Genomic DNA, 17215 nt, shown 5'->3' with positions numbered 1-17215 from the left:
GTAGAACTCAATTGAAGTCATGGACGAACACAAGCCCAGACACCTAGATACTAGGGACTTAACATGCAAAACAACTACCAAAACTAAAAGGAGGTTGTGGGCTTAGCTCTCCCAACAGTGCCCCTCCCCTCCTCCACATCATCGTCACATCATCCTAGAAAGAAAGGAGATAGAAGGCACGTTGTGGTCGAAACAGGAGAGACAGAAGAAAGGACACAGAAGGTACATTGTGGCTTGAAACAGGGGGGATGGAAGGCATGCAAGAGAGATAGAAGAAAGGAGACAGAAGGCACATTGTGGCCCAAAGCAAGGGGGACGGAATGCACTCTAGAGGTGTTCGACATTCGGTGCGATGATGTCTATGTAGTGCACCCAGTTGTGCTCGAGAAAGGGGACGGGAGTAGACGCAGGGAAGAGCCTTTCTAGTGTTGGAATTATAGGAGGTGGGTTTGAGCGAACAAGTGGCTAGAAGCATGCGAGATAGTCGGTCCATAGGACGTGTGACCTCCTTACCAAGAGCCGCTGACTCGGGTCTGAACTTTGGGCATTCGTGTACTAAGCCGCTTATCTTATGGGAGGTGGGCACAGGGTTTAGAGCCATGGTCAACTCAAACAAAAAAAACACACACACACACACCATAAGCCAGGACACCTGGGGTTTGGAAGCTCAATGCCCAAATCTCCTTTGGCTGCAAATTAGAGGAGGGGGTGTTGGTGTAGATGACACCTTTGGCTGGGGATAGATGACCAACCCGCTTTGTACGTTGTCCTTGAAAGCTCGTAGCACAGTCGCCATAGCCAACCTCCCACACCTCAAATCCTCCATAGCTTCTTCCCTCCCCCCCAACCAACCATGTCCTCCGTCAGTGCACTCGTTCAACCTCACCCCTTCACCCCAAAAGAGCCACACCACCATGTTAAGATCTTAGACAAGAGACCTTCCCCTCCTCGCCGCAAAATACCCGTCAGACGAATCGAGAACATCACCAGCAGGCAAGTCACATTTTCCAAGCGCAAAAACGGCTTACTCAAGAAAGCTTACGAGCTGTCCGTCCTGTGCGACGCTGACGTAGCGACCATTATCTTCTCGACCACTGGGAGGCTTTACGAGTATTCCAGCTCCAGGTATGAGAACAAACCCGACGAAACTTGCAGTCTATTCTCCTAGTTAAGGATGCTGGTAATGGTTTTTACTCGTTGAAATGAAAACTCCAAACCTGATTAGTTGAAAATCGCATCCGCTTGCTCGACGGCTGAAACAAATGGCTACGGTCAAATCCAGTGAGGTTATACACTGTTCCGGCTCACTGTGGACTAGCATGATGCTTCCACTCGCATGATGAGCAAGCAAGAGCCGCCCCATTTGCTCAAGGTTGAAGCCCCACTGTCAGACAGCATAAAAATTACTCACGGATTTTAGGAGCCTATATTCTATCATCAACAGCACGAACTTACATGTTCAGACGCTGATGAATCGTAAACCCAGTGCATTCATCTTTCTTACAATGGGATAACAGAGAGCCACAGCCTAGTCGCCATAGGGGTTTCAAAAAAATTGAACTTGAGCAAAGCCCTAAGCTCATTGATTAGAACGAGTAAGGAAAAACTATTGCAGATTCACGATACACAAGATGAGCATTCATGATCTACAAAATGAAATGGTTAGCTTACAATGTTAGACTATGTAATGCACTTGTTTTTTGCTAAGAAAGGTCCTATAGTAATAATAGATGCTTGAGGTCATATAGTAACAATAGATGCTCAATCACAAAAACCAGTACTTTCCATATGTCTTGTGGAAACAACTTTATGGTCCATTTTTTTTGTGGCTAAACATTTATGGTCATAGTGACAACAGCCTTCTATATTTGGGCCCAAAAGAGAAACTTGATAAAGGTAGAAAGTGATTTAATCATACATCATGTTTTATCCCACTTTGTGAAGAAAGTTCCGATTACATACAGTTCTATTGCTTTCACATTACTTTCTAGTTATAGCCTCTTTGAGAAATAAGGTTATATAGCTTCATATGTGTGTGCAAAGGAACTTTGGTCAATGTTTAAAAAGCGTTGGTTGAATATTTTTGCATAGATATTTTCTTTGAGGTTCATTAAAGAAACAATTGGGCTAGGAAAGTTCTCAATTCTTTAGAATACCTCCTATAAGTTTTAATGTGTGTAGTGGCATGGAATGGGTTAAATTGTGTCTCATTGATAGCTGAATTTCAATTTAGGTTGATAACTGTGTTTGGAGCTTGTAGTTGTAAGTGTTGCTTTTGTGAGCCTTTGGATCAGGTAATCTACCATGAGCTTTATGACATATGTGGAGTAGTGATTGTCATTTCCACACTGGTAAACAATGGACCTCACCTTTCTAAGCCTCTCAATTTGATGATCTCTTCTTAAAATTAAGAGTAAAATAACTTACATGGTAACTTCATGTTTATAAACCTTAGGAATAATGTGGACTACAATCCAAGGATAACATTATTGGGCAATCACATTCCATGAATATGAGATTTCAATTTAGAGATCTTATTAGATGTAAATGCTAGAAGCTCAAATGTTGTTTTGTCCATCATATAAACAATGGCCTAGGTGTGACATGTTCATGTACAGTTGTTGTCTATAGTTCATTGCTCATTGTAAAAGATTACGGATCATGAACATTTATTTGGCCCTTTGAATAGGTATATGGCTTATAAATGATCCATATGTAAGGTTAAAAGGAATCTTTTAATGCCTTTTCTTGTTGGTTCAACTGAGGTTCAATTGTAAAAAAGCTAAATAAAGAGTATAAGATTTTTATGATGTAATGAAAAACGTTTAAAAAATATGAATGGCACTCATTTTTGACATAAATATAAAGGAGTTCTTAAAAAACATAGAGAGAAGGTGTTTAAAAGGTAGTCAACTTTAGCAGTATTTTAGCTATTGCACATGTGAATTACATTGGTTTCACGAGTAGGTTTGCCACGAAAAAGCTGCAGAAGTCACTAAGCATAGCTACTAGCCATCATCACTTTCTTCATGCTCATGCCTTTAATATGAAATAGATGTTGAGCTTCAAAATTCAAGTGCCTTCATGGAATCATATGATATTTTTATTAATACCTTGGGGATGTGACTATCCAATCTATAAGCGAGTGATGAAGCCAAAGGGCAAGGTTTCATCATTCCTCCATCATTCCATATACAAAGTTCTCAGATCACAAGTCCTAATCATCTATTCTTCACCTATATATTCATAGTTAGCTCCACAGATTCACATGTGAATTTGTGTTCATCCAATATAGTAAGCCTTATAAAAAATTTAGACCATGCATTGCCATGTTGATTACATATTTAAACTTCTTAGAATGTATCCTTTCAACTCCTTTGCTTTAACATCTTCTCTTCCAATGTGCATACTTTCATGTTCTTGTTCATTCATTTGATCTTATTACAAAACTTCATTTTCCCATGTCCTTCTTCCTTTGTTTCACCTTCTTCATTCATAAGCCAAAAGTGATTGGAAAACAATCTCGAAGGTAGCTCAATGTTATAAATATTTCTATTGCAATGTGTTCTTGGATAAATGCTAATTTCTTCTTGGTAATTCGATTTGAACTATTATATCAAAATTGTATAACCTTCTTTTGATAATGAATGAGCAATAGTCCCATTCATCTTTAATATAATCGGCGGAGGGGGTTTTGCTATGTATATACTCTCTTTGTCACGTGCTTTTAAGGCCCATTTATAAAATCCCTTATCCATTAATATTTCACTAATAAAATGTAGCCTTGTTCTATACAAACCTATTTTTAAAAAAATAAGTTATTTTAAATATTCCCTTATGTAAATTATTTCTTATAAAATTCAAATTTTAAAAATACCATCCTATTTAACTCATGTGATAGGGTTACATATGATGAAAGACTCCAAAGAGTCAATATATATTGCTTTTACATATGTGAATTGTTGATTAAGTACTTGGGGATTTTTCTTAGTACTTTAGGGACGTTTTCAAGTCTTGAGAATAGAAAAGAGATGAACGTTTTTAGTTTGATTCCTTTTCACTTTTCCCTTGTGTGTTTTATCTCCTCTTCCCCCTTCCAAAGGTTGACTAACTAAGGTTTGATACATATTGTTACTCTTTTCTTTTTTTTCAAAGAGGTACACATTGTTACTTATGACCTCGTCGCAATATTGTGAAGTGACTCTCTTGAACACTTTTATGAATCGCTTTGTGTAATTATCTTGTCATTATTAACACTAAATGGTATACTTACAAAGATGCCAACAAATTACTCTTTGGTTAGTTACTACTTGAGGCTAAAGAGTGGTGCATAGGAAAAGGTGTTGAATCACAAAGTTGAATGAATCACAAAAGGTAAATTTTTCAAATAGATTTTAGAGGATAAAAGATCAAGCTTGATTTAAAATCTAAAAGAAATACTTCATGAACAAAAAGAAAACAATATGAAATAAAAACTAATCTAGAACAACATGCATTGCCCTTGGATCTGCATCTAATAGTGTAACCAAGAATGATGGGTCAATACAAAGGATTTTCTAATGTAGAAATTTATCAAACTCTAATTAGATGAGAGTTTTTGGAATTTGTAAAATGGAAAGACATAAGCGTACTAAGGCAAAGGTAATACATGACTTGTATATAAGCAAGGGTTTTATTATTACCCTATGAATGAGCATATTATGTATGCTTCTTTGGTATTGCAACCTTTAGGTATAATGCCTAAAACATACAAACTTTGTGCTCTATCTCCAAAATTTCAATCTCAAGCGCAATCTTAATTATGATGTCAATCATAATGATGATTATAGTCACAATATTAAATCCCTATCCACGGGGGGGCGAATGATAATAGGGAGTCCAAATTTAAATATGAATCAATGTGAAGACACATGATGATAAGCAAATCCTCACAAACATCTTCTTTCTAGGTCTCTTTTAAATCTATTGCACATTAAATTTACTAAAGAAATATGCATAAAAATCAATGCAATCAATTGCATGTGGTGTCCAAAAATGGAAGATACTGATCTCAAACTCTATGTCAAGTTGCTCAATTGCAAACTTGATTTTTTAAACTGTTTATCTTCTTATTGCTTGGCTCAAAGTGCATGAACAATGTATGTGTGTGTACACACACACATATTAAGACAAAGACTACTAGAAATAGCTAAAAGACTAGTGGATCGAAAATAAATAATCCTAGCATGGTATTACTAAAAAGGCTAAGAAAACATTGAGGATTTAAGTGAATTGCATAGTAAACCCAGTCTAAATTCAAAAATCTGGTTTGGATATCATTAGTGGAACATTGTTACTTCATTATTACATATTCCTATAGAATATATTTTTATAAAGAAAAAAGAATATTAATAGTTCATAATACAAGAAGATCCTAACTTTTCAAACCTTAATTTTTTATAAAAAACGCGTTCACATTAATGTTGTGTATGTTTTAAAATAATTTTGCATCTTTTATCATTAGAAACTCAGAGACAGTATGATTGTGCTACTTGCTAAAGTTTAAAAGTTCGAACTAAGAGAAACATATCTAGGATTGATCAATAATCTCTATAATAAAATTAGATGTTATTAGGTGAATCCTTTAGCAAAACTTTGCTAATGGAAAAGATGCATTGTTCAAACTTTGTGAGGATACTTACTCAGCCGTTACCCTTGTACAAACACAAAGCGTATCCATCCAACCCAATCAGTCCCCTTAAACTCCTTGATATATATCACTTCATGTCATGTTAAGCCGTAAGATCTTCTTTCAACAACGTATCGCTCTTCTCTTTGGCGCAGACCGGCTTGCTGAGATTATGGCTTTTGCTGATCCTTTCCTTCTCCCTATGCTTAAGTATAACATCACTTGGGATGTTACCATCTTCATTCTCATTTAAAGGACGAAAGTATGGTGTGGTATCTTGATATCATCTCATTAAGAGAGGCTTTGTTTGCTTCTATAGGATAACGACTACATAAAAGGTTACTAGAGACATATTTATAAATCAAACAAAAGGTTCCTAGGATCTGGATGCCTCATCTCATAGTGTCTTGGCTTGCTTGCTTATACATAATGACTAGTGAAAACAAGACCAATAGAGACAATACAAGTAATAAAGTTCATTGAGGTTGTGGATGTGATACTTTAAAACAATGTCATCATATTTTTACAATTCCTCACCTCTCTTTGCTTAGTAACATGAGCCATTTTTTAATATAATAAAACCATTCCTAGTAGAAACCCGCATGATATTGATACATTATATCGATTTCATTATTGTTTGATCAAATAATATAAACAAAGAACTTTAATATATGTGTGCGTATGTATACGTGTGTACGTGTGTTTTTGCATGTGTATGTTCATGTGTGCATATGTACATGTGTGCGCGTACATGCCTACATAAACCTGTGTGTGTGTACCCTTTTTGCTAACAAGAGTTCACTTTGTTAACCAATTTATTGATACAACGTTTATGGAACACAATGCCACGAGTTGAAAACACAACAAACAAGTCAGGACAAAAATGAAGTGTTTGGATCGGATCATAACTTAACATAAAATGTCAGCGGAAAGAAGAAAAGATAGATCAAAAGCCAAAACAAATGTGATAAGAATGGAACAAACTCTCTAGGTGTGACAGGCTAAGTTCCTAATTCCCCAGGCTACCCATGTTGATGTGCGGTCACGTAGCCGTACGCTTTGGAATTTCATGAAGCCTCCACGTCGATACTAGTTCTTGGCACCCCGCATTCGCCTCGCCAGCCCACCAATTTCATTTTTGAAAGAAGTTTTAGGTTCCCACGGGTGCATGCAATAGCACCTAGCTTCATGCGATAGGGCACATGTAGCATGCAACTAGCATCATGCGACAGTGCGAATAAATAAAAGAGGGGCAGGAGGGTGAGGGGGAAGGAAAGGGGGAAGGATAGAAGGGCAGGGGGAAAGGGAGGCAGAGGAAGGGCAAGCGGGTAGGGAGAGATAGCAAGCCAAAGTTGAGGGTAAGGACAGGCAGCCAAAGCTGAAGGGAAGGGAAAACTTCAAAGCTGAGAGACCAAACTAGCTGCCTTGCCACCTCCACAATCTCATTTATCACGTATTAATAACATTATCTAACACCAACCTTACCAATTGAAGCATAGGATGATGAATCATTCGGGGAGGTCAAACTAATACTAATTGAATTTCAACATTTTATTCCACGGGGGGACATACTTGCTGCTTATCTTATCAACTAGTCCCAATTTAGGACTTGGGTGGTATGTTATTATCATGTAGTAACTAGTTCTTGACTGTGCTAGATGTACCAACATGTTAATATGGTTATGCTTAATACTCGCCACTCCTAAAAGGACGGAAGAAAATTTCATTAACATTGTATTTCATTTGATACTGGGAAGGTTAGGGGATTACAATGCTCAAATATGTTATCTCGATATGTAATTTTTTGCAAATGTCTAGTATTGTATCTACCGTCCTTGCCAAGCCTGATTGCTAAGAGACTCCATGTGAAGAATACTATTGATACCGGCACGACACCACCTAATCCTCCCATTGCCTCTGTTGCTGCAACAAGTGCACGTCTAAACGTTGGCTACTGATGAAGTTTCCGCTCCAGCCAAGGTCGCCTTCTCCCTCCGGCTATCCCAGGCACAATAATCCTTGGAGTAGTTTGCAAGCGTGGCACTGTAGCTCCCAAGGAAGAAGAAGAAGATGACGTTTGGAAATGTTCTCTTACCTGCTATGTGACTAAGTTGATAGTTGGAAGTTCTACTCTTAAAGGATAATAGCCTGATACTCCTAGCACTATATGTGGATGATATGTTATTGGCTAGCAAGAATACTTATGAGAATGCTATTACACTTAAAGTGCCATTATTTTAGGTATTTGTAAGACGTTCTTCATCTTCTCCATGCAACCTTCAATTTCTTATTATAAGCAAGACTATTAAGATTTAAAAAAAGAGATATCACCAACTTTCAAGATTCCATCATAAGGCAAAATTGACTTGATGTTCCTCTCTTGCTTTTCATCACCCACTGTTATTGCAAAGGCATTTTTGGGTACTTGAATTAAGGATGAAAACTAGGAAAGATCAACACACATATCAATTCAATTGGAAAATAAACTAGGAAACACCAACACACATATCAATTCAATTGGAAAATAAATTATAATTCATTCCTCAAATCTACTAAGAATAGACCACTACAAAGTTGGGCAAGGGAGAGTCCATGTAGGTACAAAGGGGAACTACAATAGGGCTTGAAGTATGAATTTTTCATTTTGCCACATTCTTATCATAATCTTCTATTGTTATCAAAACATTTATTTCTAATTTCAATATGGAAGTAAAACATTATCAAACAAATTAAACATTAAATTAATCCATCATTAATAATCTGAAAATTATAGGAATCAAATTAAATATTACATCTAATTCACTCAGTAATAATCCTAGAAGCTTTAGATCTATGAAGAATGCAATTTTTAAAGTATAACCCTTTGTACTTTAAATTTCAAGAAAAGATTTTGTTAGGTTCTATCTAGCTAAAGTTTCTATTGTCTTCACTTTGAAACCAATGATCCACGCGGATGGATTTAGCCTCCCAATCACTATTTGTGCAAGTCATGTCAACTAATACCTTGGCTCCAAAGTGATATTTTGTATCGTACTAACGTGGTGTCTATAGTAGAGCTGTTTCTTTTCAAAAACCGTTTCATATTGGAAAATGTTTGTGGAGCTAGACCATTGCAATTGTAGCTTCTGTACTCTCAATGCGAATATTTTTTGGTAGTGTATTATAAAGATAGTTGATGGCGATATAAATTTTTATTTAATTCTTCACTATAAGACGTTTGCAAAAAAAATAAATCCAAAATGAGGGTGTGTTTATATTAAATCAAAAAAGTATCACATCGATTACATCTTTATATCTCTTCCTCGATAAGCCGAAAAGGGGGAGGATGGTTGTATCATACGTTCTGAACTTCATTCTATTTTTGTTCTTTGTTTTTGTATATCCCTAGGAAGGAAATGCATTGAGTACATTAGAAATGCATATATTTTCAAATATCTCTCTCACATCCTCCTATCCCCAATTCTTCATGCTCTTGTGGATGACATTCTTTTGTGAATATTTCCCCCCCCCCCCCCTTTTGTGTGTGTGTGTGTGTGTGTGTTTGTGCACACATGCATGTGTGTGTTTGCATATGTATATGTATTGGTATGTATGTATGTATGCATGTATGCGCGCGCACAGAGAGAGAGAGAGAGAGAGAGAGAGAGAGTAAATAGGATGCACTTTTTGATTTTGTAGCATGAGGAGGATCATAGAAAGATACACAAACTATGGAGGAGGGATGCAAGGATATGGTATTCCAGCTGAAGAAAATGAGGTAAAAATCAAATTTATAAATCAAAAATCGCTATAGTGTGCAAATATGGTACACTAAATAGATACAAGGGATAGGAATAATTGAAAAAACTCATATGATTCTTTAACCTAGCATGGGATGATTGGACATGGTTGACATTGTGATTGTTTTTACATTCCCATAGAATAAGGAAACGTCACGGAATAAGTTTCCATGACATTGTGCTAATAGTTATGGAGACTGATAAGGATCTTGAATATTTTCTTCTTTTAAGCTAAAATTTATCTTATAGAGAAGTGACACTTCGATTAAATTTGGATTTTAGGATGCATTCCTAGTTTTATCCTAGTCATCATAGTATTTCAAGGAAAGTAGTGGAAACTTAAGCATGAAATTAGTCATGGTAGTAAAAGGAAGAAAAGTAGTTTCCTTGAAAACCTACTAAGCATAAGGCTTCTTGAAAATTGGGGTTCTATGGAGTTCTTCAGAGCAATCCCCTCCCCCACAACCTCCCTACCCTCCACTATACTATGGCCACACCAAAAGGGAAGCTAGAAACTTGGCCTTCAAAGAAGGCCTGTCCCCTCGACCCTCCCAACCATCCACTATCCTATGAACCCACCAAAAGGAGACGTGCACACACAATGGCCTCTTGGACCTTGAACTTCTCGGTAACATGTGTAACACGTATTGGCCCTGTTAGACGTAGTTGGAGGTATGTATGTGTCATAGGGAGGAGTGTGTGGGGATTTTCACTTGTAGCATGGAGGGAAGAGAGCAAAATTACATTATAGTTATACTCTATACGAGGATATCCATTGATTAACATCCATTCATTTACATTCACCCTGCCTCCTTTGTCCTCATTGCCCTCTACAAATAAATAGGAGATTCTAATTTTGTGCAAGCTGATAAGATATGTTGGATTTGGAGTGACAGTTGATTCATGAGCCATTGAAAGTTTGGTTGCATTGTTTTGTATTGGTCTCATGATGAAATACTAATCATTCACGACTTGTTGATGTTGATTCTAGACATGAAGATAGAAACCATGAATTTGGAGAACACAAATTTTCAATGAATATGAGAGGTACTTAAAAGATAGATTGTAGCAAAGATATTGTATCAAAATTATAAAATGTCATAAAGCATCTAGTTCTTAGTTAAACAATCAATACATAACATATATAATCTATGGGTATTGTCTCCTTTTCAGTTGTATCAAATTTGCAAAGGTGTAGAGAACATGGGAATTCTATGCTTCATATTCAAAACCTACTTTAGAATAAAATATCAAAATAAATTAATGAAAAGGGCATGCTTTGATATGATCTAATATACCAACTATAACATGTTAAGTGTACATGTATGCATAAGGATAAATCTATGAATTTTAATTTCATGAAAAATTCTTCCTTTTAGGATATCATATCCAACTCTAAATTTGATCACATAAAATTTAGTCATAGTGATCTTAAGTTTCATAGCATAATTTGTCTATTTATCAAGGCATAATTAACCTCGGATTCGATATACTTTACATATTCTAGTTCACCATGTGATTGCCCTCTCCCCATACATAGAATTCCTTTTACTTAATGTGAGACATACTTGTCATCTATTTTCTCAGAGAGTCCTTTGTGACCCATCAGTATAAGGGTAATAGAAGTATTTGGAGAGTCTTTTTAATATCTTAATCATTTAAATGTGAAGATTGAATTCACACTCAAAGCCATGTATTTATATCTATAATGAGATGATAAATGAAATTAATGCTAGTCTAGAATAATTATTGGAGAATTTGATATTGATTTACACCTTGCAAACAATATATCCTCACTTGTGTAAACACTATAGCATTTGAGTGTTTGATTAGTGGACTTACTAATAGTGAGAAATGAAATCCTAAGCTTAAAGGGACAAAATGTCTCCATTGTGAGATGGCATATATCTTAAGAATAAATTTCATGTGTAGAGAATATTTAAATAATAAAGTTATTTTTAGAGAAAGTTGACGTGGTTATTTGATGATCATACCGCTTGTGTAATCTGTATTTATTTATGATGTCCTTTTTTAAGGTATTTTGATAGTAAACAATCATGGAATTTAATTTAAATCCGTGTTCATTAGTAAAGTTCTAGAGGCATATTATTTGGGAATCATTGCATTTTGGGATCAATATACGAACGTTTCTTAAGTAATATATTGCTACCTAGAATGAGATGCTAATTGAAATTAATTTCTATTATTGCTAGTAAAGTGTTCTAGAATACTACCTAGAATAATTGTTGGGGGATTTTTTTTAAAACTCTATGGTATTACACTTTAATTTGTGTAAATTCTATAATTCTACTGTTTGTCTGGTAGACTTAATAATATTGAGAAATGCAATCCTAATTTTGAAGGGACAAAAAGTCTCTACTGTGGGAGTATGGCATACATCTGAAGATTACATTGCCTATGTAGATAATTTAATAAAATATTTTTAAGAGAAATTTAGCATGGTTATTTAATGGTAATACCACTTGTATAATCCTTATTTATTAGATGTCCATTTTAGTGATATTTTATTAGTAAACTATCATGGAATTTTGTTTAAATCTATGACCATCTGTCATGTTCTAGACACACGCTATTTGGGTAGAACTTCTTGCATTTTGGGATCGATATAAGAATTTCCTTAGCTCAAGTCATGGATTTAATGCATAGACGCAAGGTTAGGGATACTGTAAGGAATGGCATAGGATTGGGTGCCTTAGGGCTAAGGATAGGGCATGTTCTATGGAAATAGATGGATCGGGTTAAACCTATTCATGAGATATGTTTCCATCCTTCACTCCTAAATTTTAGCATGAGTTTTTGGGCCATACAAATTTGTTTTTAAAGACCTAATCCATAGCAAGTTAATTAAAGGCTTCTACCTAGTAGAGGAATAATTGGTATGAATGTGTGTATCTCGAGTTTGAGACTAACTATGGACCTTACATGAGACCTCCATGAACCAAAAGTTTCGGTGCGACTCCCTCTGATGATTTGATCATCACAGGTGATAGTGATGAAGATATCCTTCATGTGAAAATGCTATTGAAGCTGAAGTTTGAGATGAAGGATTTGGGAGAGCAAGGCAACAAAAATAGTGGAGGCTCATATATATTTTTAAAAGTTAACACATATATGAACTCTATCCTTTCCAGTAAATGTTCTGGCATTCATGAAGAGCATAGGACCAATTGGATGAAATTGGAGGCTTGCAAGCCTTCATTTCACATTCTACAAGTATGGCAAATAAATATCTAGAGGAGTTTGATAAAAATATGGAGATTATTAAATCCTTATTGAATATCTAAAAGAACAAGAAAATCTATTGAGCATTGAATGCTTTGAATCTTCTTGGCCACAACGAGATGAGTCATCGGTTTTGAAATTGTTAAAGATACCACAATAGATAGGAATAATTTGAGCAATTCATTTTAACTTAAACATGTTGTGGTAGGAAGGATGACGAGACCTTACCAAAGTTTGTGCCGTCTGACAAAACCCAAAAGAGTATTTATATTCCAATCCGATATTAGACTTGAAACAAGGTGGACCAACCAACTTGGGTGGTAAAGTTTCTTCAGATAACAAGGAATGAGAAAGGAATCCCTACCACATTTACAAATTTGTTGTATGAACCAAAGTCTTTTAAAAGTATCCCTGATAAATATACTATCAAATGATGATATGAGGCTTGTTTGCGAATGAAATGTGAATAGGTTCCAAACCAAAAGGATTCGACTAAGGTGGAAGTAAGTAACAATATTCATTGCTAGAAACGAAGGACTACAAGTCTTTAAAAGAAACATATATGATGTGAAAAAATATATAATAGTCCGTGAATAGCAGCCGCATGTGTGTGTGTGTGCACGCATGCGCGCCGCGCTTAATATCACTTGAGCACATTTGATCCATCAAGTCAAAATCCAATTCTCAATTAAAGCATGGTTAGGTGGTACTACTTTCTAACTTTCAAATAGAAAAAAGATGATTGATATGAGGACTCTGATTGTGTTTAAAATTCAAAATGATATTCTTAGTATGTTTATGGACAAGAATCTTGAAAAGTATGACTAATATCTTATAAATTCACCTAAAACTGTCGAAACATAATAAAAAGTAGTATTGAAATCAGTGTTAAAGAGACTGCTTCTAGTACCACCTAACCATATTGCTTTGACCCTACTAGAATTTGATGACCCTGAACGAATTTGGAAGCATGTGACAACAATTTCTAGGCCTCATTTAAAACGAACAAAGTATCTTTATATTACATTATATTCGAAACAAATGTTGTATTTCGATACCACCTATATGTTGAATTCAACAAATGCTTCAATTGCTTTATTTGAGTTGACATGATTAAAACTCATGTTATTATATTTTCAATATTAAACACTGAAGAAAGGGGTGGAGGTGGCTTGCATAGTGTTAGAATTGAAGTGAATTTTGGATATCATTATTGAGTGGAGGTCATGAATTTACAACTTTGCTAAACTTTTGCTAAGTCATGAGGCCATTTTTGTATGGAGGTGTCCTATGTACTGCTAGGTGAATATTGAGTGAGGTGACTATTCTTTAAAAAAAGCCCAAATGGTTACAATATGCATATGTTGAACGGGATTAAGAGCAGCTACAAGAAAGTTGACGGCTGAAGAACTCAAACTATCCGAAAAGTGTAACAATCCAAACTGTGAGGCCACCGACAAATATTAAAAACAGCACGTGCATTCGGCCAAAACCCATCAAAGCCCAAAGAGTACAAAATAAGACATTGGAAGAGCCAGATAAGATGTTGCAAGGAGACAAAAACGATATTGAAACTACTGCATGAGGAACTTGAACTGATCACTTCCATTTCAGGTAAGTTTCACAATCTCCAATGCGACCAAATAAATTCAAACGGACTTCCTTCTGAGCTTAAGAATCAAGCACTTCTTGTGCTTTAGAATTCACTTGAGCACGTCTCTTTTAAGGCTCTCAATTCACGATCAACTCCAAAGAATATGGATGTCTTTAAAATCCAACGATTCAATGATGCATGCTCACAAAAAGGTTTTGCAGCTCATAGTCTTGTGATCAGAAACCTATATGGTTGTGTGTGGTTTTAAGTATCATCGTTATATCGAAAGGAAGCTAGATGTACTATGCTCGAATCCTTTATTGGGCGCATTTCAAAGAATAACGTTTCAAAATTAGTACACCGGTGGTATGATTGGCCGCACACAATGAAGTAGCACAAATAGTTCGTGCAAACAAGAAAATGGATGATGTACGCCATTGAGCACTCAATGGAGGATCATTCAAGAAACGGTCACGCTCCTCGAAATTCCCGTCTTTGACCTTTCCATGTTCTTTGCTCTGGCTCCTTGAATCTTGGCCTCTCACATTTCCATGCTATCTCCAGCCTCAGATCTCAGAGATTAATTCTCCTTGCAAAAGGTGCCTGTCCTTGTAGATGCCAGCGTGCTTTTTTAAGCAACCTCCAATTTCTAATTTCCAATTTACTTTGTTACCTGTGGTTTACTAGGGGACAAGGACTTCGCTATGTTGGCTCAGTGTGTTTTGTGGTCGGGTTGGGTTAGATTATAATGTTAGGATGGGCTAGTTTTACTTGCTATCAAACAGAGCATAGGCAGCTGAGTGGTAGGGCGTTTGTATATCTTCTGAGAAACCTAGAACTAGTCAACAAGTTACCGATTTTAGAAGATCTAGGACTCATTAGATCGATTCGTATGTTCCCAATATGTTATCTTCATGATCCCAAGTTAATTGAGGCTGCTGGAAATGCAGAGGTGGGGTCAACAAGCTGCCAAATTGAAGGAACAATTGGATTTGCTGGAAAACGAATACAGGTGTGGCTGCAGCCTGGTTGGTTTAAGCTTTTATGGCATTTGAGAAATACAAAATTTTCTGATCTTATGGTAACTCTGTACAGTGCAGACATATGATGGGCCAAAATCTGGCAGGATTGTCATTGGAAGACTTACAAAACCTAGAAAGGCAATTAGAAATTGGGGCAAACCGAGTGGGGGTCAGAAAGGTTTGTGATCAATCTTGTTTGCTTGCACCAAACGTAATGTAGTCTTCCAGAATTGATCAGGCAATCCTATACTTTGGTCATCATCCAAGTTGCACTTGTCTGGGCAGACTCAACTGCTGATGGAAGAAGTACCATATCTTTGTAAAAAGGTGTGTGACATGTTTGTTTTCTGGCTGATTCAATACACGGTCATTTCTCTGACTGTTTTATCATCGGATTTCTTCAGGAACATCTGCTTTTCAAAGAGAATGAGATGCTCAGAACGAAGGTAAGGCAACATGTCGATGCGTGACCTTTTCAGTTTTAGAGGAGGCCTTGCCTGTTTTTCTGATCATCTATGTCCTTGAGCTTGAAGGTTCTCCAGCTGTCCAGCATGCAAGGAAATACTAGGTTGACAATCAGCTGTCAAGATTGTCAGGATTCTTCGAGTGTCAAAGCTACTTCTAACGCTCGATCAAACATAACTGCCACCGAAACAACCTTACAACTTGGGGATAACTTGACAGATCTCTCTCTCTCTCTCTCTCTCTCTCTCTTCCACCCACACGCTCATTTGAGTGGTTTAACCTTTGCACAGGTGTTGATGCGTTCAAATGCTTGGCTCACAGGTTGAATCTTCCATTTGCTTGAAAGGGACACTGTTGTAAGTATATCTGTAAGGAATACATTCTTCAAAACAATTTAAAGAAATAAAGTTTAGTTAACAGTGAATTACTTTTCCTTTGACCACTCTGATTGCCTGATGTTAAACTTCCCTAAAAGGATGGTTAGTGTTAGCCCAAGTCTTAAATAGTATGGCTTGGTGGTACATGGAAGATTGTGTAGCGATATTTACTTTGGTGCTAACTACACCTATGTGCATGTTTTGCCATCAAATAATTAGTCGGTGGGGATGTAATAATCTCGTAATAATAGATGGTCCTTGGTATGCGTGATGAAATTCATGGTTTTCAACCTCATGAGTGATTGCCATGAGAGAAACTGCTCTATTTGTTACCATAGTAGCAGACATGCAAAGTTACCTCGCAAAGTTTTCGACCATGTTGTGCTTGGCTGATAAATAAATTCTTTCTAAAGTGCTCCTATCAGCTATCTTTTGTAAGCATTTTTTGCTTAGAAATGTCCATTTATGAGAGACTATACTATTTAACTGTAGCTTGAATGAAGGGTACTTTGATTAGCGTTCACCTCCGGAGGGTTGACAGAAGCTCCATACAAAGGCCTTTTTATAATTAGATCCTAATTGGATGCTCAAGTATGCAGAGATGCATGGATTGGTATTTGTGAGTGCGAATGTTTATACTATGGTGTACACCCATTATTTTGGGCATTGATAATACCAATGGGGATGTCATGGTGGATAGTCCTTGCTATGCATGGTGAAGTTAATGGTATTAAACCTTGTGAATTTTCATTTTATTGAAATTACATTAGTTGTTAAGTTTTAAGAGGATGAGTTTGGGCATGTAGTAGATTCATTTCATCCTCTCTCTCTCTCTCTCTCTCTCTCTCTCTCTCTCTCTCTCTATCCACTTGGTAAACTCAAAAATTCGCCGAATTCAAATTCAGCAAATTTTTGAGTTTACCAAGTGGATTTTGAGTGGAGGTGATCATTGTGGAAAAAACTTGAAATAAGCGGGAAAGTCCAAAAATGTTGAATAGCGTGTTTTTGCTCGTCACACAATATACATAAGTTTTTAACAATCCGAATTTTAATGTGAATTGGATATT

At 36.3% G+C, this 17215-nt stretch overlaps 1 protein-coding gene across 3 annotated transcripts; it reads left to right on the top strand.

Annotated features, from left to right (window-relative positions):
• The first annotated feature begins 686 nt into the window (after positions 1-686).
• Positions 687-16187, top strand: LOC147887309 (MADS-box transcription factor 23-like). Of its 3 annotated transcripts, none has more exons than XM_087394776.1 (7): positions 687-1125; positions 9347-9425; positions 15235-15296; positions 15385-15484; positions 15592-15633; positions 15711-15752; positions 15849-16187. In XM_087394776.1, the coding sequence occupies exons 1-7, from the start codon at positions 854-856 to the stop codon at positions 16095-16097; spliced, it is 846 nt and encodes a 281-aa protein (XP_087250902.1). In that variant the 5' UTR covers positions 687-853; the 3' UTR covers positions 16098-16187. The 3 variants fall into 3 exon arrangements, with proteins under 3 accessions (XP_087250902.1, XP_087250901.1, XP_087250903.1); XM_087394775.1 differs by having other exon boundaries at positions 15840-16187; XM_087394777.1 differs by lacking the exon at positions 15592-15633 and having other exon boundaries at positions 15840-16187.
• Positions 16188-17215: the final 1028 nt, after the last annotated feature.

This window comes from Dipteris shenzhenensis, chromosome 23 (assembly GCF_047967505.1).
Source record: "Dipteris shenzhenensis isolate YYH24624 ecotype China chromosome 23, Dip_SZ_1.0, whole genome shotgun sequence".
In the NCBI taxonomy this organism is placed as follows: Eukaryota; Viridiplantae; Streptophyta; class Polypodiopsida; order Gleicheniales; family Dipteridaceae; genus Dipteris; species Dipteris shenzhenensis.
This window is presented reverse-complemented; position numbering and strand designations above follow the sequence as displayed.

Coding starts and splice junctions, on each gene's coding strand:
- LOC147887309 (XM_087394775.1), top strand. CDS start 854: ATGTCCTCCGTCAGTGCACTCGTTCAACCTCACCCCTTCACCCCAAAA. Junction 9,426..15,234: donor TTCCAGCTGAAGAAAATGAG/GTAAAAATCAAA, acceptor CTGGAAATGCAG/AGGTGGGGTCAACAAGCTGC. Junction 15,297..15,384: donor TTGCTGGAAAACGAATACAG/GTGTGGCTGCAG, acceptor TGTACAGTGCAG/ACATATGATGGGCCAAAATC.